This window comes from Temnothorax americanus, unplaced genomic scaffold (genome assembly GCF_048541705.1).
Source record: "Temnothorax americanus isolate GAGA-0224 unplaced genomic scaffold, ASM4854170v1 Scaffold3, whole genome shotgun sequence".
NCBI classification, from domain to species: domain Eukaryota; kingdom Metazoa; phylum Arthropoda; class Insecta; order Hymenoptera; family Formicidae; genus Temnothorax; species Temnothorax americanus.
In genome coordinates, this window is record NW_027509442.1 from 3,870,577 (window position 1) to 3,891,003 (window position 20,427).

Here is a 20,427-nt window from a genome sequence, read left to right on the forward strand (position 1 = left end):
TATATATAATAGGGGAGACCGGGGCTAACTCAACACCGGGGCAAACTTGACACTAGGCTTTTTGCCAATTTAAATCTATCGTAGAAACTTGCCTTTCTTACTATAAATGCGTCTTTATGTGCCAGTATTATCAACGGAATTTGGTAACATTCTGAGTTATAGTGTAATTTTTAACGCGACCTAAGCGTTTTTGATAGTGAAAAGTAATTTTTCTGATCTCTCAAAAATGGTCTACCCTTTTATCGAGCTTTCGGGCAAAACTAAGCGACGTACAGCAAAATTTCCTTAAACAATTTTGTACCTAAAGAACGCTCTTTAAATGTGTATCATTAAATTTGCTTGAAAATTTTAATTAGTTGTTGAAAATTGCCTTTGAAAAAATTGTGTCAAGTTTACCCCGGTATTTTTCAATTTGAAAATTTGTCTTCGCGTCACTTTTCCTTTCCTGGAGGCAAAACTATAAGCGACGCACAACAAAATTTCCTTAAGCAATTTTGTACCTGAAGAAACGCTCTTTAAATGTGTACCATTAAATTTGCTTGAAAATTTTAATTAACTGTTGACAATTGTCTTTGAAAAAATTGTGTCGATTTAGCCCCGGTCTCCCCTAATATATATGCTGCGAAATAAAAATCAATTGCTGTAAAAATCAATACAACATTATTGAGCAATGTGTATCATTTTATATCTATAGATATACATATATGTATATAGGTACCTATTGATTTTTACAGCAATTGTTTTTTATTTTGCAGCTGTTATTAGATTGGTATAAAAAATTTGCTGTATTCAATTGTCGTTTGTTGTATTTAATAAAACTAAAAACAAAATTTCAGCTAAATCGAAGCAAAATTGGTGTAAGAGTTCCAGTATACTACGCTTTCACCCAAAGAGAAATTTTCCCATCCCTTAAAAAAAAACAAAAAAAAAACCGGTTTTTAACTCTATTTAAAATAAAGCTTGACAGAAAAACGATGAACATTTGCCTCCATATGTAGGTATATGGGAGCAAATTTTTTGTTGCTTTTCATTTTTACATAGGTATATACACATATATATGTATGCATGTAATATATATACATATACATAAATGAATGTAAAAATACTGTTTTTGTTACGGGTTTCATAATCATTGAAAACCATTACATGAATAATACAAATATAATGTTAGTATCGCAAACTATTGCTATCCATTTAATATTGATATCACGATTGTATATCATTATTTGACGTCCAGGCTCGGTATAAAAATTTTCAGCGGTTTATAGAAGTTAAAATGTAAATGCGGATTCGGTAGAGAACCGCTACTAAAATTATCTTACTTAATTCCTGAAATAAAGTTTATTCACGTTCCGGAATTGAGTCTGCAACACGCTTGCAAACATCATTGCACATGCACACGTATCTAATAGGACCCTCGAGTGTCCGCGTAAAAGTTGATTTTCATGTTAAGTCACGCGGATGTTTTCCCGACTGCTCTTTTGTAATTTGATATAGAACCATGCTCGAAGCTATTCAAAATGAAAGCTGTTCGAAAGCAAAGGGAATCGTTTGGGAATGTTCGTCCCGCAGATAGCAGAAAGAGATGAAACGACATCTCTTCATTCGACACGAAAGGGACGCTTTTCATTAATGAAGAGAGCGTAATTAAAGACTCGAATACTTTTGCACCGCGCGGATATAATCATATTTCTGCGCGGAACATCTTACTCAACCGATCCAGGTATGAATTTTCGACTTCCTCGCCACGTTCGCGGATTTAGAAATTAATTGCTGCTACCGAGTCAGCGGTAGTCTAGACTGTTGAAGTCTGGGATCTTGTACCAAAAAGTAACGAGCTCTCTACTTCCTTTGAGTCGCTTAAACGCAATTTATCTGTTCTGGCATTATGTTGCTTTTACATTGCATTAAATTATTGATTAATAGTGCAAAATATTTAAGGTACTTAAAATCGATATTTATATTCCAAACAGTTTAAGAAAAATGCAATTTTATTAACAAGGCATTATATATTGAAGCGATATATTGAGAAGTTGATTATAATTAATTTAATTAAAAATATTTAATTAAAAAATATTGCACAACTCAGTTTTTCAAATATATATTTAACATGTAAATGACAAATATTGTCAAAACAATAAATTTTGAAGATATCATGAATGTCTCTGTTGATGTATTGTTATTGCAACGTTGCAACATTACTCTACTTTTTAACGAGTTTAATTATGTCAGCTACTAATTTTTTAATTGTAGTATATGCGAGAGTATATGTGTACGTCCCAGAGTAACTAGAGAGAAAAGAATGAAAGAAAGAGAGGTTTTAAGAGTATTTTTAACTAGATTATATTTGTTACGATAAAGTATATTAGTGCAGTAATAGCGAAAAAATAAGATTAAATCGGGAATGATTTCATGATTATATAAAGTTAAAATCCTTGTATTACGAGAAAAGTATAATGATTCAACATGAAAGTAATTGCTTCTCTCTCTCTGCCAAAGAAAAAAGTTGATAAAAGAAATTGAGGTGAAGTGAATTAGTTGTCGAATGAGTTTCTAATTTATAATACTGATCATTCTGCTAGAGACAGTATTCAGCTGATGGCTGTTTGTTAGAAGTGCTTATTTGAAGTTTAATATTTTTACTCGTTTCTGATCATGTCATATATCCGATGTTTAATTATAGCAATAAATAATTACCATGTCAAGTTACGAAGCATCCTCGCAGAACGTTATATCTTTGTAGTTACATCCGAGTAATCAAACACATAATTTTAGATCACTGTTACCATGAAATTAAGCTTGTTGTTTCGATCGCAAATAATTTTCAATCCTCATTCAATTTTGAGTTGTAATTAATTTAGCCAATGAGTATCAATTCTAATGTTGCTTATTAAATATTACATTTTCTTACCCTTACGTTTTCTGACTTACTGAACGCATTCTTTTCACGGGAAAAGTAATGTACTGTATGGCAAAATGTACGCGAATACAGACTGCATATTTCACGTGACGTTATATTATGAACGTGCCGTTTACGTGAAGTATCTGATGTGAAAAATTTCATCAATCCGTCTAACGGAGGCGGCTGCGAGTCGGACGCTTCCTCACGTCGTAAAATCCTCATTGTTACGATTTAGAAGCTTGTAAGTAACGTCCTGAACGAGGGTCGGAGAGAACAAGGGACGGTCATCCTCTCGCGCGACCAGTCGGGTATGAATTTTCGTGTGAACTTGCAACCAGCAGCATTCGCGTAAATTAAAGTTAAATTGGAATCGGCCAGCTCAGCCCCAAAATTCATTTTGATTCCCTGCTGGACACCCTCGACCAGGCTTTCATTTCTCCCGGCACCAACGGCCATTTTGCACGGGTACAGTTACTCAGAGTTTCAGGTAGTAGTAAAGTGCATTGTTTGTTTAAATCTCTAAATTTTGATAATAAAGTCTTCCCGGAATTTCATCATCAGATATCAACTTGTTGAGAGCTTTACCTTGTTTTGTAACGCGTTTATTTTTATTTTTGAAGCAATTATATTGTAACATTTTTTATACTCATAAATTATATTTAATTATAATTATATTAAACAACTAAAGAAAGAATAAATAGATTGATTGTTTCGCTGCGAATGTTTTTCCGAATGTTTATAGTATATACATAAGTACAGATAAATAAGTCTTGAAAAAATTATATATCCTCGAATCGTTAAGCAGACTTCGGATTAATAAGAGTAATTATTATATTGTAAAAGAGTTCGAGATAGAAAATTACGATTAAAATGTCGGAACGACGGGAAATCTCGTTGACGTGCAATTTTTGACTTGCAATTCCCGTTAATGTCGGCAAGTCGTTATTCTGGTTTGATAGAACCGATATTATCGATCCATCGGTTCATCCGAAGGGAACTGGGCTACCTCTATTTTCTCGGGAGACCCACACGTAATTAACAAACTCATTATAAGCGTTCCCTATATGTCAGCGATGTCGGTTTGCCGCGGCGTTGATTTTGTTAATTTCAAATCGTGAAAATTAGTTTGCGTCGCACACATTTTAAGTTTATTTTAAATGAAAATATGTGAAATCTGAATTTATGTATAAAGTTTCGTGCAATACCTTGTACAAAATCTGATTGATTTTATATAAAATCTTAGTTGCTAGTTAGATATACTTATCTTGTATCTACTATATGTATGCCTCTTTTTATAATATATACATCTATAGATATACATATATACATATACATATATACACGGTTGAAAAATTTTTGTAGGTTTGTTAAAAAAGGTCCTTGGTAAAATTTTTGTGTAAAATAATCAACACATACTGTGTAGATTTAACATATGCCTACTATGTTAATTTATCTTAACAAATTTAAAATGTAAAAAATTATTAAAATAATTTAAAGAATATGTTAAAATATAACACAATTTGAACGTATTTATTAAATGTGTTAAAATTTACAGAAAAAGAATGTTGATTTTACTTTATAACAGAAGTAGAAATAGAAATTTACAGAAAAAAGAGTGTTGATTTTATCTTACAATCTTAACTTCAACATAAAAGTTATGTTAATTGTACACATAATTAATGTCAAATTACGATCAGAATTACATTTCTTTTCTGTTGAAATATTTTAACATAGTATCGCGGTGTTACCATTTAACACATCCATATTATGTTAAATTAACACGAAAATTTGAGTGGACCGTTTTGGACATGCGATTTATGTTATATTTAACACAAATTTTCCAACAGTGTATATATATATAAACAAAATATCCTGACTGACTGACTGACTCATCAATGCCCAGCTCAAACCCTTAAACCTAGAAACATGAAATTCGGGGAGTATATTTCTTCTGTGACGTAAGCACCCACTAAGAAGGGATTTTTAGAAATTCAACCTCTAACGGGATAAAAAGGGATAAAATGTGTTTTCACGGATTCCTCGGCGGGCAACGCCGTCAAGCTTAAGCTCTATATTATATGTATACACACACACATACACACAATGGATTTATATTTAAAAATTACTTTTTTTTATATAGAAACAATATAAAAATAACTATCTTAGTTATTGCTATTTCTTGACTATAATTGAAATACTAATTAGAAAATTTAATATTTTAAATTTCATTTAACTGTTTTTTAATAAGTCATTAATTTATATTCGCAAATATTCGAAAAATTAATTTATTAGCTTTAATTAGGGATAAATGTGAAACTACCGAATTTCTCGTCAAAAAGTATATTTGGTATCCATATATTTGGTATGGAATAATTTTGCGTTTGACTAGTGCAGCGGAAAGCTAAATAATCCTCAATTGCTCTCGTAATTATCGAATAGTATAAATGTCATACGAGTTATGAAATGTCGACTTTATAACGTTTACATACTAATCGAGGACGGAGCATCTCAATTTATAAGATTATTATGATTAATGTTTTAAAATATTAGCGTATTAATTAAGTCAATAATAAATATATTTCCTGTATTTTTTTTTTTAAATAAAATTTCAGATTTTTATTTTTTATAAATCCAAATTTATTCTAAATTACGTGATGAGTTTAAATTGCGTTTTAAAATATTATGCAATCGTATATTTACTTTAGATAAATTAATCGTTAATAACCAAAAATTGACTTTTCTTTCCTTTCCACATTTTCATTTCCTTTCTATATACATAACATGATTAAAAATTAAAAATCACAGAATAAATAAAAGTGTTTTCGTTTGATCGTGCTTCACTACGCTAATCCGTTTTGCAGCTACAAAGATAATTAATATTTGTTCAGGGTGAGACGTTGCAAATTGCGGAATTTTAAATTTTGGTGTGAACAATTTATAAGCCAAAATAAATATCATGGTATGGTCTTTTTCTTTTAATATTTCCGTATTTTACAATACGCCAAAGCCAAGGGACCTTCGAGTTCGCGTGTTTTCTTTGCTGATGTCATTAGACACCTGTTCGTTGTACAGGCGAATGCGTTACCCGACTCTTGTGTGGTGTGTGTGACTGGCAAACACCTGTCGTCGAAAACGTACGGCGTTGTGTGGCAGGTGCCCACCACGGTAAATTCGTTTACATAATCGGGTAAGTTTAACCTACGTTGAATTAAGCGCGGCAGGCATGGAAAAACGGTGGAAAGACGGTCCTTCTCAAAGTGTGCGGATAAGTAAATAGAATTAGCTTCCTCACGGGTCGACGCAAAAATGCACGTTCGAGATACATTCGCGCGATTCTTTCAGCCATTACGGGGTCCTCGGATCGAGGAAAGCTTTAAAATAAGCTTTAAAAAACCGTCAAAGAATTTTTCACGCGAAAACAACTTCATAATATTTTCATAATTTACTTAGTTGATGGTTTGTTTATTCTTTTCCCGAGAAGGGATAAACAAGCTTGAAAAAGAGCACCGTAGGGTTTTAACATTTCTGTTACGCGTTTGTTCCTTCAGGTGAAAATTACGTATTGCGTTCGGCTTTTACTTTTGCGATTCGTTTATTATCACGTTGTTCACTGGATGTGTATCTGAACGAGCGCCTTTAATTAAATTAAGCAACGGCGCGTAAAAATTTGTTCGCTTAACGAAAGACAATTCCCAGCGTCGTTATGATTGACAATTTTATTCCCGCTGCGCTTTCCGTCGGATTTACGCGCCTGCCGGACTGATTTTAATTAAAAATACAAATTGCTCGCCAGCCTATCTCCTCCGTTCCCATCACGATTTCATTTCAAGTAACATAGCCGTAATACAGATTATTTATCCTTTCACAGTGTAAGAGGATTAGAAGTAGGATTACATTTCTCATATGTATGACTCGATTCCTCTCTTTAGAAGTATAAATAATCGTTTCCTTATTATTTTGCGAGTCGTGTGAGGTGCGAATTGAAATGTGTATCACCGAGCACAATTTATAAGATTATAATAAAAATTGTATAGAAGATCAATATTATTTATATAAATGCTAATAAAACATTATGTTAGATAAAAATACCGTTTAAAATAAAGTTATTGATTAATAATCAATAACAAGTTTGTCTCATATATTAATTTAAGCGGATACAAATTTTAAGATAGAAAGATTTAAAAAATACGGGATATATGTGTATGTAAAACATAGAATATATCTACACATATAAAAATTAAAAATAGTAGACGCCTAGCATTTAAAAATTAAATCCTATCTTAATAACTAAAGTAGCAGAATTATTAAATAATTATTAGTATTATGGAAATTTAAAATCTGTCACAAGATAAACACAGATGGTGTCACAATCTGTGAGAATAATCAACCTAGATTTAAAAATCCAAAGATTATACAATTCGCGACAAAACAGATAACGTCAGCCATGACAATGTGATTTGTTATTGCTGAGAAAGAAAAATATAAAAAAGCAATATAACCGAGAGCATATCAACAGTAATTGGTTCATAAATTTGCATAACTGTTAAATATCAGTCCCAATAAAATTCTATCGCGTATACAATCTCGCTATTTATTGAGGCATCAGAAAACTATAAAAAAAGTATCTTCCACAACCAGGGGTACAAAGTGCTTTTTGACGAAGTGATCGAAACTTTATCGTCGTCTACCCAACATTCCTCTTACTTCTCACTTCTCCAGTTTTTCTTTCTTTCTCTCTTTCTCCTGTCTCTCTTTCAATTTCTTTCGGTTTGCTCCTCTCTGTTCTTCCGTTGATATACATAAAAAAAGCACAGCGGCGAAATCGCAATGGCGGGTGCTGTAAAGCAACAATCGTTAAATAATGTCGCTCGTAAAGCGATGGTCGTTAAGTGCACCAACTCGTAAATGGAGCGTTTGCAAAATGGAAGCAACAAATTGCGATTTTAGTTAGCCGTAAAAGGTTTCGTCGTCTACTTTAGGAACGGGAGTTAAAAGGCGGTTCGTTTGGGGCGTTTTCGGGCAATCTTAATTCGAACCAACGAACGATGATCATTAGAGTAACCGGTTAATACTGTTAAATTATATCGAATCTAATTGGATTTTTTTTTTTCATTAGACACGGCGGTCTTCTGGTCTACACAACGATTATTATCGTCTAAAATTTTTTGCTTTGATTCGTTATCGTCAGACCTTTTTATTTCGTTATCTTAATTAAATCTTCGTTACCTTCGGGAAAATTGTATAGCGAATTTAAATAATTTAACTGCAGATTCAGAAATAATTTATATTAAGTTAATTGAGTAATGTATATTTTTTCGTATCATATTATAAAGAGAGTTTGAAGATTATCGGATTTTGTTTTAATTACAAGATTTGGAAAAATCTTAGTAGATACTAATGTTTAGTGTTTTATAAGAAAAATAAAATTTTCTTTGCATGTATTTTTTATTTCTTAAATATATACTTGGTTGTTTTTATTTTTGTCAACAATAATTTTTATAAACTTTAATCTAATTATAAATTAATGATATTAAATTTAATTTTATAAATTCTTTTATAAATTCTGTCGGTTTAAAATTTTCGAAAAACTTTTGAGCTAAAAAAATCTTGGTCTTTATTTAATTTTAATTTTACAGAAATTTAGCTTATAAACTTTAATCGTCAAATTATTTTAATATTGCCAATTAAATATTTTAAAACTCTTACTAACAGACAATTTTTAAATTGTCATTGGCAAATATATAAAAAAGCCTTTAGTATTCCATAAATTCTGAATTATCAAATAATGAATCCATGAAACTCTGTATCATACTGTTAATGAGATAAGAGTCCTGTATAAATAAGATTTTTATTTAAATAAGAAAACTTATTCGTGATCGCGAAATAAGAAAGTGTTTATATTTCACATATAGAACTTTACAATGGCCGTCATTCAAGTTTCAATTCTCGTTGAGGGGAAAACTGTCTCGCGATCAAACCGAGACGCAACTTCAACGGTTCTCGCATAAGTCTTCCTGACTCTGTGCATTGTTCCTACGAGTTGACAGATGAGCCTGACGTGTCAGAGGCCTGTCGAGAGCTTGAAACATTACTATTGTAGGAAACAAGTTCTTCCGCGTATAGTTCGCTCTAATTCGGTGTGCCAGACTCCATAATCCCGATGTGGAATAATCTGTGTTCCGCGAGTATTTAGAAACGGAATGGTAACATGTGACAAGTTTGCGCGATTACCTCGCAAGATCTAGTTTGCGGAGACGTAATAAATACCAAGCATCTTCGCCTCTAGCCTTCGTACATTATGTTAATGGGGCGTCAAGATACGCTGAGAGTTGCACAGTTCTTTCGAACAATTAACAATCTCTTATTTCATTTACGGATCTTTTCTGCAAAATAGGATTATTTCTTGATGAAAATGTACATCGAATTAGCTATAATAATAAAGTACATAAATAAAAATAATAGTAAAATAACTACAATAGTAGAAGGAACGTATGCCGCAAATAATTTTCGACTCGATTAAGGTTGGCTCTCGCTTGACAAGAATATCAAGTATTTTTTTTGTAACGTTAAATCCTGCATTATACGTTCGTTGAATTCATTATCGTACGGTCGATCCGTCTTCGTGGATGTTTGTTCCCGAAGCGCCGCGATGTTTCTCTCGGGAAAGAAGCAGGGCTGACGCAAGAAGACTTTTAAATTATTTAAGTTAGACCGAGGAAAATTTAGATCCGAAAGTAGCGTAAATTTTCAGTTTTTACATGTAAATTTCTTATATTTTAACCATCCTTTGTCATATACACAATATCGATATTTATTGCATATCTATAAACATTTAATTGTATATAGCTTATTGAAATTTTATGTTTTTCCAGCATTAAAGATATTAACAAAAATATCAATAAAAATCCTAACACACTGCTGTATTACCATACTTTAATTACGCTACGTTTGTTTTTAACCCTTCCTATATACGTGAGATAAAAATTTTTTCGCTTGCAGTTCCGATTTCACGATCTGCGGAATCTTTCGTTTGTTTTCATGGATTGGTCGCGCATCGATTTCTTCCTTCAACCAATAACAATCGTTGGACGGACGCGGAGTTTCGATCTAGAAGCTCTCTCTCTCTCTCTCGTTGGCAACGACGCCGACGGTCTCTCGCGAATCCCGCGGGATCCTCCGAAATAATGCTTGGTTCGTTTCGCATGTTGGATTTTGAGTTTCCACCTTGCCATGGTTTATTTTTGCTCTATTTTTATATAGCTTTAAGCATGCTCGTTTACCTATGCAATATTTCAAAGATACTACGTAGTCGATATTCCTATGTAAACTTAATATATATTCTGAGAAGTGTTGATCGATATTATTTCGTGTAATGATCCATTACCGGTTAACTATACAGGAACTATGATGTTTATTCGGGTCAACGCTCGCTAGAATATTCGCGTATTGATATACCAAGAGCATTTCGAAGCGTTAACATTTCAATGGAAGTGGAAATTATATATATATGTAATTTCTCGCTTAATAATGTTGTAATCCAATATAACTACAATGAGTAATCCAGAGCCTTAAGGGAACATGCAGTCCTATTATCGCGAAACAGTCGGACTGATCTAGGTCAGTATTGGCCGACGTTATTGCCAGAGAAAAGCAGAGAAAGAGAAAGAGAGAGAGAGAGAAAGTAAACGTTTTCGAAATATTAGATCAGCTGTCATGTCAATACTGATTCGTACATTTTTACTACAATGGCTTTCGTTGCGGTAATATTATTCTTCTATGGTCAAAGTTACTTAACTAGCGAAATGCTGACAGCCAAGGATGGCGTTATTTACTCAGCCGATATTTACTGCTGCCGCTTATAAAATTTCAGCGTGAGCGATTAGGTACCTTTCTAAATAAGTTTACACGGGCTTGACGTTGAAGCGACCGCCGTTATTGATTGTAATATTGGTAACAGCCAGTATCAGAGTGATCGAGAGAACATCCGGTAGTTCTGAGCCGCTTTGTCTCTTTTAAAGTGACAAGCCTGCGCGCACCTGCACGTTTACGGTACGAGGATTCGATCGGATCGAAGGGACTCTTCATCGATAGGTATCGCGTCACTGCAGCAGTAAATTCCTCCGGCAGCCGGTGAACCTTTAATATCTCTGGCGCGTTAAAAATATAGAGATTCTTGGACGAGCGCGTCGGCTCCTCTATTGCTTCCGCGGAACTTTGAGGGCTGTCTTACGGTTCGCCGGCGGAAAAATTCTGCTTGCATGTGGCGATCGTGACCTACGTCTGTCTCATATACTGGGTGATATAAATGAACTCGAGAATTTATTAAGTGGGAAGTGTCTGATTTCTATAACACATTTTTTACGGCTGTCAAATAGAGCGATCACTTCTTTTTTTCTTATACTAGACATCACAGACGCGCGCTTCGCGCGCGCTATTTAGCTTTAATATTACACACACTGTCAAAATATGCTATGACAGCCGCTTACGAAGTTAGCGCAGCAACAGAATCAATCAGCATCGCGGAAAAGAGCCAACAAAGCAATTCGAGACTTTCGAGAAGACTTCGAGAGATGCGAGTATCGATTTAACATGCCTTTTTTTAGAAAGGACTTGGCGAATACTTGGCGAATAAATAAAGATTTAAATATTTAACATCCGTTGTATGTATTCGGAATAATTACATTATAGCTATATTAGAATACGAGAGTCATAGTGCAACTCTCGACAGATTTAAAAAGTAAAAGCTAGAAGAAATTCGCGGATAAAGTCTGCGGGAAGTGTCGGCCTGCCTTTCTGCCGCTTGAAAGCTGTCCAGCAACTATCCATGCGAATAATACGAATAACGGACGAAAAACCTATTTCGCAAAAACGCAGCGCATTCAATACGTCGAAATAAAACGAATTATTGCGCATTAAGCAGGAAATTGTTATGTCGGGTACATGTCGCGTATAAAGAAAATTTATATATAAAGCAATACCTGGATATTTGCATGGAAAAATATTTTAGTCAATAACACATATTTGTATGTTACGAATAAAATCCAATATAATTTCTATATATTTTAGTAATAATTTAATTAATTAATAATTTCAGAATTTTTATGTAATTAATTGTTACATAATCAAGTGGAAGTGAAAGGACAAAGTAAATACTGCACATATTGTAACTTTTAGAATTACGTAATTATTTTCATAAATTAATTTATACTATGATACAAATATATTTGTATTTTAAAATATATACGGCGTAATTTAAATTATAATTTAATTTATTCTTTTACTGATTTTGATAAGTTTTCGGGAATCTTAGTAATCTTAATGCGTTACTACATGTTAATATGGGTATCTTATATCAACATGTATAATTTCAATATGTATTCGTTAATAAATTGTTTGCTCTATATTGGATAATATTTAATTTGCTATAGGTCTTGTGAAAATATCAATTACGATGCAAATGTTTTTGCACCGTATACATAAAAGATACTAAATTACATAATTTACGAGGCAGTAAAATTAATTCAACAGGCAACTTGTTTCCCTGCCTATGTCTCCGTTCGAAAAGATGTTTAATTAATGATATTATTGTAAGTAAAAGTGTTTATCAACTTTATCATATTTACGATGCAAATTAAATATAATTTGTCGATCATATAGCTTAGCATTTTCTATTATTTACATAACTCTATATTAATAAATAAAACTTTAATAGAAATAACTACTTTTTAAAGTGTTTTTAATGTGAATAAGTGCTATTATTTTTGATAGAACCATAAAGACTCAATTGGATATTTAATGTTGCTTAGTTTTATATAAAGCTAAACGTAATTGTTAATTAACTGTTTGCGGCCAATTAACAATTACGAGATAATGAAGTACCTAAACGTCTTCGCTACCAAAGGTACGCGAAACAGAACGAGCTCGTCCTTCTTGCAAGAGCATTAACTTGATATTCAGCTCGGTGGCTTTAGTATAGTCTCATTGAGCCGAAACTTCTTTCACCGACTCGGCCGGCTATTTAAGTCTTAGACTCCTTTGATTACTCGCGCGTACGTCGTTATCTTTGAGAAGCCGGACTGCGCTGCGCTTGTCTCCCGACACAACACGGGGACTGCCTTTAACTTTCTTTGAGGTTGTGAGTTTCCTTTAGGTAGTTAAAAATAAAAATTCTTAAAAAAAAAAGAAAAGGTATAGGATCTCCATATTCAACCCATTATAATTTTGGTGATTTGAGATTTTAAAACAGTAATAAAAGATTATAAGACCTTAAAGAAAAATCTCCATGTGTATTATTTTATGATGATAAGAATATAATAGCAGTTGTAATATATTTTTTTGTATTTAATAGAATGTGAAAAATTAAATCGAAATTATGCGTTCCTCGCGCGTATCTCGTATCCACGAGAATTTCGTTTATATTTTATATTTCATTTTCTTGCGAAACAAACTGAATGTGATGTTGACACGCAAGTTGAAAGGACAATCAGCGGCGGAGACTGGCGTTTACCTGAACAAACAGAGACAAGTCGTCTCCCAGCAGCATGTCCCTGCAAACGTCCTTAGCTGTGGTGTCCAGAGTAAGATATACGAGGCTGCTCTCGATCCCCGTGTGTATTCTCACCCACCCACTCCCGTTGCCGACGTCCACCCCGACTCCCGAGTCCCAAGAGGAATTGAAGGTATCCAAGAGGTTAACGGCGTCCTTCGAGTCTTTCACGCTCGAGGGACTTCCACTCTGTATAGAATCCGTGCTGAAGCTGTCCTTCTCCTCATTGCTATCCCCCGACGTCAGCTGCGTCCTTTCGCTATCGAATTTATCGATTGTCTCGTCGAGGTTCTCCAGGATCTTGTTCTCCAAAATCTTTTCGTCTATTATATCATCTTCGCTCCACGCCCGCGATTCAGCGTCTTCTCGCGGCTCAGATCGATCGATCTTCGAGGTATCTTTTGCATTTTTCTTCGAACTATCATCCTCCGGCTCGTTATTATATAGATTGCAGCTTTCGGGATAAAATCTGGAATTCTCCAGGCAATCTTGAGTCTCAATTGATTCAATCTCCCTTGGAGGGGCGTCCTCGTTTGTATAGAAGACCGAACTTTCTTCTGACAATCGTTCTTTCTTGTTTTTCAATTTCACGTATTTCGATGGCTGCGTTTTCTCATCTATTTGGTAGAAGAAATTTTCCTTAGCCGCCATGCTGAAGTTCGTATTCTCGCAAACGATCCTGCAATCAGGCTTATTCATAGCTCTTGAGATGTCTTTCTTCTCCGTCCGGCCTTTGATACTTTCGTAATAACTTTTAGATAAGATTGATTTATTAGGATCCGCTTGTCTACAAGTATCTCGCTTGGAGGAATCTTTTTTACAAGTTTCTTGGTTATAGATATCCTGTTTAAGAATGCCCTGGTTCTTTCGATCGTTCGTTCTACAGGTTGTTTTATTTTTCTTCTTGATCTCTGTGTAAATGTGTTCCTCGGGATCAATCTTATCCTTGACACGGTTTTTAATAGTCTGCTCCTTCGCGTCCTTGGCACGCTTTGATCTTTGCTGGAATCTCTCGTAATTTGCCAAAATCTTCTGATTGAGCTCATGGATCAATTCTAACCGTTTCGAGATGGAGTCGCCGGATTTGTTCTTGGTCCATCTTCTCGTCGCATCGACATTGTCCTTCCTGAGCGTGTTCTGTTGCCTCTGTTTTCTTGTCGCAGAGCTACGACTAGGAATACCGATTTCATATTTCGAGTCGCTCTTGAGTATATTATCGTCCGCCGTATTGATTTCGATCGAGTGGGAACTACCACGGTGCTTTCGATCGAAATTTGAGTGGAATCCGGACACATTCATCAACTCCAATGTCGGTTTGATTGATGACAATGACGATGATTTGGCTTCGCAATTCCGTTCCGAACATTCGCCTATTCTCGATTTACTTTCAATTTCCCTTCTGCGATTTTCGCTGAACTCGATACCTTTTCTGCTGTCAGGACGAATCGCCAATCCGACACTGGAGCCGCTGCTCAAGCTGATCCTCTCGTTCATCTCCCAGTTTATCAGTAGTCTGCCTCTGGTGTTGTCCTCGTCGACGCTCTTGCTAGCTGCGGGACAAAGACCGGGTTTCTGGGGGTTTTGGCAAAGATGAGAATCCTTCGGGATATTTGCGATGGTCCGTTGCTTTAATCCTCTGGTGGATGATAATCGGCGAGATTTTCGTAGCTTTACGGATGACGTAGGAGCAATTGTTTGATTGTTGGATGCACTGGCGATTAGCATTTTAGTCGTGGATCTTTTACAATCAATCTACAAATTATAATGGTTTAAAATTTAGTAGTTCAATTATTAAAATAATTAATAACTTGATCAAACTGTTGTTAATAATTTTGTATCAAAAATATAATTTTTAATTAAGTAATTAGTTAAATTAATTAATTATATAAAATTTCCATCTGACTCTTCAACAATTTATAAACCCTTGGTTTAAAAATTTTCTCTTATTTAAATTTTTTAATTTTATACCGTATAATCAAATAACACGCTTATCATTTTAAAAGTAATTTACAATTTTTTTATAAAAAAAGATCAAATTTTGTAACGTTACGAGATATTATGATCAATTTCATAGATTTTATTTTCAAATTTAGTGTTTTATTAAATAATATATAAAATATGATATTCTGACACAGAAAAGATTATATTTTATATATAATTTGTATAGGATATTTTTTCAATGATGTACTAGCTATATTTATATACCATTATTTCCTTAATTTTAATATAACAAATAAAAAAAGATTTTCTTTAATATTTTGGCACGTACAAAATAGGTAGTAATTGGAACAATCGAATGACAGCGACGTCGTGGAATTTGCGAAAGCGTGGTAACGATTATGCGTTGTGGAATAGCAAAATTTCCACATGACGGAAGTAGGATCGCGACAGATCGTCGGTAAATGACTATGCTGATACTATGGTGAATGTATCGCTATCGTTTTTATGTGTTTGTGTGTAGGGGAAGCCGCGTATAAAACGTCACGCTTGGATGCTCATTTCAGCAGCGCTGACGTATGGTATGTACCGAGTAATGCAGTCGGTTAAAGTGTCTATATGCATACATGTACATAAATAAAAATACCAATGTTAGGAAAACTAAACTTGTTAAATGACATTTAGATAATTATTACATATATTGACTTAATAAAGAGGTTAATAATAGTTTAATAGTAGAAAATTGTTGTTAAAATCTACTTTATATTTATTGTCATATTTTCGTTTCTATCTATTTTGCAAATTAAAAAAAGTTTTACAAGTAGATAGAACTGGAAACGTATTATAGATATAACAATTTGTATCATCATTGTGCATTAAATTTTTATCTTCTTTTCCGATATTTTTTTTTGCACTAATTAGATGTGATAGACTAATTCAATTTTGACGTTGGTTTGAAGAGACAGATTTCGAAATACTGCAAACGTTTTAGATTAGTTTTCCCAGTTTCTAAATCAGATCCCTGTCCCTTGCGCGAAACATACAGCTAACATAAGTATGATGAGTTATTCTTGTCCCGTACCAAAAGAGAGCTCATATAATAAATCTGTCTCGTCGAAACGTGACGTTTAGCCGATTTCGCGACGTCGCGTCGTCGCGTCAAATTGTCGTTGATTGTCGCGCGCACGTCGCGAGTGATCAGAAAATTTGATCCCAGCGGAGAATTACCTTTCAGATACCGCCGAGGCGAGATACATAACCGTGAAACGTGTGAAAGTAATCCGCGGGGAACGGTCAGGAGGGCGAGAAAGAAAATGCGAATACGTGTTGCACTTGCGGCTTCGAATCACGTAGCCGCGCTTTCTATTTATCTATCGTCCCGCCAGCCGAAAAGGAATTCATCTTAAGTTTATCGCCGCGTTCGCCGAGAAAATTTATACCGGGGGAAAGGGGAAAGGGCAGGAGAGAAGGTGGCGAACTTCCTTTCTCACGAAATGCGAGTTTCCGGGGCGTGTCATGGCGTTATGCTTGGTATAAATTTAAACGACAAGGGTGTGGAGGACACTCGGATAGTACGTCGATCAACGGACAAACTCACGTGAGCAAGCTGAATAATGAATATGCGGTGAAAAGAAATGGAAATGAGGCCAGCTTCCTCTGTAACATGATTTTTTTACGCTGTTGCACGAGCTATATATAACGGCTTGAGCGTGCCATAACATTAAATTAAAAGGCATGGTTAGCGCGAGCATGGTCGTTAATCTTTTTTAATCCCGCATGATATAATTAAATTACGAAGAGAATAAATATCATAAAATTAATGTTATTATTCATACATTATATTCTATTTTTATTGCATATACATTTCTCTATTTCAATATGTATATACTTATGATTAAATTAATATATGTTTGACATTAATCAGAGCATTTATCTTCAAATTTAATATTAATTTGCTGTTTTGACTGAAAATTAGCTGGTTATACGGATAGGACTCGTAAACCCATGACAGTCCAATCTTGTTAACGAGAACAAATATTAACTAGCGAGAATAATCATTAACCACAATATCAAAGGTAACCATTTGTCAACAGAGCAGTAGCCGCGATGATTTCCATCGAGTCGCCTGCCAATATTATCGAACAAATACTTCCGGCTAACAGAATTTGGTAGAACACCACGATCGATATCCATTATCTATCGAAAGGAGAAACCGGAGCCGACGGATCACGAGGGCACAGCGATATTTTCCTCGAGATCTGTTATACTAACTTGGTAAATGCACGCAAATTATTTTAATGTCATGGCTATGTGAGATTCGCGCGACACAATTTTACATTTTAGAACAGCAAAATTAAATAAAATAGTTATTTTTTATCTTCGTAATCAGATATAATGTAATCTTGAAAATGTGAAGATTAATATGACATATTATTCCTTATTGATTATTCTATATTCTACCTTAAAATATCAAGAGTTTAAAGATTATTTTTATGTCCTATAAATTCTTTATGCAAAGGAATATAATGTTTTTTAAAATTGTCTTTTAAAATGGATTCATAATTATTTTGAAGTAGCTTCTAAAGTGAATTTTATCTTATCAAGAGTAATTGAAACAAAGTATGGATATAATAAAACACAAACTTTTTGTGTAACCGAGGATTTATATATCATTGATAGAATATTTTAATTGGAAGTTTTACAGATACTACATTTCTGAAATTGTTTAATCATTAATCTAATTGACAAATTTAAACAACGTTAAATTAAAAACTTTGGATTAATATTTACTTTGATGTTTAATTAAAAAAATTTTCTGTTAACATAAAACGGGACCTTAGATCAGTCACGATGCGAATAATCAAATCTCACTTTTGTTTCTTAACTTACATTATTAAACACTGCAATCCAGTTCACTTAATCTATTTATTATTCAATGATTCTATTTAAACTCCGCTGCAATAGATTCACATAAATCAAATGATTTAAAAGATTTACAATTTTAAACACTCTGCGTACTCTACTTTGTCACAAAGCATCACTGATAACCAATGATTCTAGTATAATTAAAAACGTATTAACGTATTAACAAAGACTTCGGTTAATTTCACAAAAGGCGTAGAGGGAACCGGCGCTATATCATATTTATTGAACAGACACGTCGATTCATGAGGTAGTCATCACGGACACTGGCCAGAGTTCAGGATTGTCGTATCGCACCCGGCATCATGCATACATCGCCGAGCCACCTGTCTCTCTTTCTACCTGTTGGCTGCCAAAGGATAGAAACGGAAGAGAAAGAGAGAAAGAAAGGAGAGAGATAGAGCCCGTGCTCCAGGTGGAGGGAGGAGAGAGAAAGGTCTCTTTGCCGGCGGTCTCTCCTTCCCACGTGTTCGCGTCACGTGTTGTAGCTTGTGAAGAAAGAGGAGGACGGCGTGATGCGGCGTCCTCCCAACCGGCGACCCTCGTCGGGGGAACCAACGGCAGCGGAATGATGTACTTCCGCTGCTGGCGAATAGTTCGAGAGAATGATTGAATTTCGGGGAATGTCATCTGGGAAAGGCTGGCGATCGAAGGTGGTAAACCGTCGATTCTCGAATATGAAATTTCGAAGTTGCGACTATTCATAGATCCTGAAGATGGTAGGTCCCGGAATTCCCTCGGGAAGGATTGTTCAGAGATTTATGATTGGTTTTATCAATATTGGTTAACTTTAACCGACTCTTTATCTCAATTGTAGAATTAGAAGTGGAAAGAGATAAAGAATTTGGTAAATTATGAGAGAAATTAAGTGAGACTTTGATAAAATCGACCATTAATGACTGTCTTAATTGTTATAATATGCAATCAAGTATAATAACTAAGGCTCTTGTGGGATGTGGGACATAAACATAATACTTAATATGAAAATAATCGTAATAACAAAAACAACGGTTTTTTTTTAAATAATTACATGTGTTAAGAGAATGCTTTAGATAGTAATTGTCATCGTTGTAAACGCAATACGGTTCATTGTGTAAATTATTGTGTAAACACGGTTCGAATTTGGAATGTTTCACGAGATATGTGTATTGTTTCTGAAAGCGGTGTAAGAGCGTTACGCCGTAACGTATAACTCGGTATGAAGGAGACCATTCCCACGCGTCTCTCTCGTCTCCCTTTCTCGGACGAAGCAGCGTGTGCCTACCCTGTTCAAGCCAGGAAACGGTCATATGGGTGCGCCTCGCGTGTTTGTGCGGTTACCGAAAAATGTGTCCGCCGCAGTCAAACGATTCGACACGCTTGTACGTGGTAACATGCGAATGACTCCGCAATTCGCTCTCGAGTTACAGTTTCAAGAGCCATCGCTGTTACGCGAGGTAACAGAAGCTGTGAACTTGCCACACGCTCGAGAATTATTGCTTTTACAATCTACAGTACGCAGCAACAGTCAAGGATCTAGTCAAGGAAGATTTATTAAAACAAAGCTCTGCCACACGTGAGATTTATGAAATGAAGAATTTACGCGAGCAAGTCCCCGTGGTATTAACAAATATTAGCTCACGTTTACTAAAGGCTAAGAGTTCCTCTGATCTTTTTCGATCATATGCATCTCAAAATATTATTTACGTATCTAAAGTGACTTTCCATTTTTGACATGTTGAAAACACGTCAGATTATCGTACGCGCGTAGTCATATATTACTCGTATACAAATATATCTTAAAATTAAATGCAATTGATATCTCGAATATTCTCTATGATGTTACGTTATCGAGTATTCGCATTGATATCCCCGTTGGCGAATAAAGAAAGAGGTCTTTTGTCTGTGGCGAGAATCTGTATCGGGTCTTTCCCGTCCGGGAGAAGCTAACAATGGCGGTTCTAAACTCACTTCCCCGATCTCTCTAGGACGCAGCCCCCGTCAACGGGTTATTCGGGTTATTCCACCCTCTCCTTCCGGCCTCCTTCTTCATTGTCTTCGGTCGTACCAGCCCTATCGCGGACTCCTCTCATGCCGTAATTACAAACGAAGCCAATTAAAGCTGATGAGCCTAAATAGC

General features: G+C 34.7%; 2 protein-coding genes across 3 annotated transcripts in view; one reads left to right on the forward strand and one right to left on the reverse strand.

The window, feature by feature from the left end:
• Nucleotides 1-18,558, reverse strand: part of Phlpp (PH domain leucine-rich repeat protein phosphatase) — a 69,622-nt gene extending 51,064 nt beyond the window's left edge. Inside the window, exons 1-2 of the mRNA XM_077410994.1 lie at nucleotides 18,276-18,558; nucleotides 13,410-15,200 (exon numbers count right to left, since the gene is read on the reverse strand). Coding sequence (XP_077267120.1) covers nucleotides 13,410-15,173 — 1,764 coding nt within the window. The 5' untranslated portion in view covers nucleotides 15,174-15,200; nucleotides 18,276-18,558. The remainder of the gene's footprint in view (nucleotides 1-13,409; nucleotides 15,201-18,275) is intronic.
• Nucleotides 1-20,427, forward strand: part of LOC143900069 (uncharacterized) — a 219,619-nt gene that overhangs the window by 58,829 nt on the left and 140,363 nt on the right. The window lies entirely within an intron of this gene.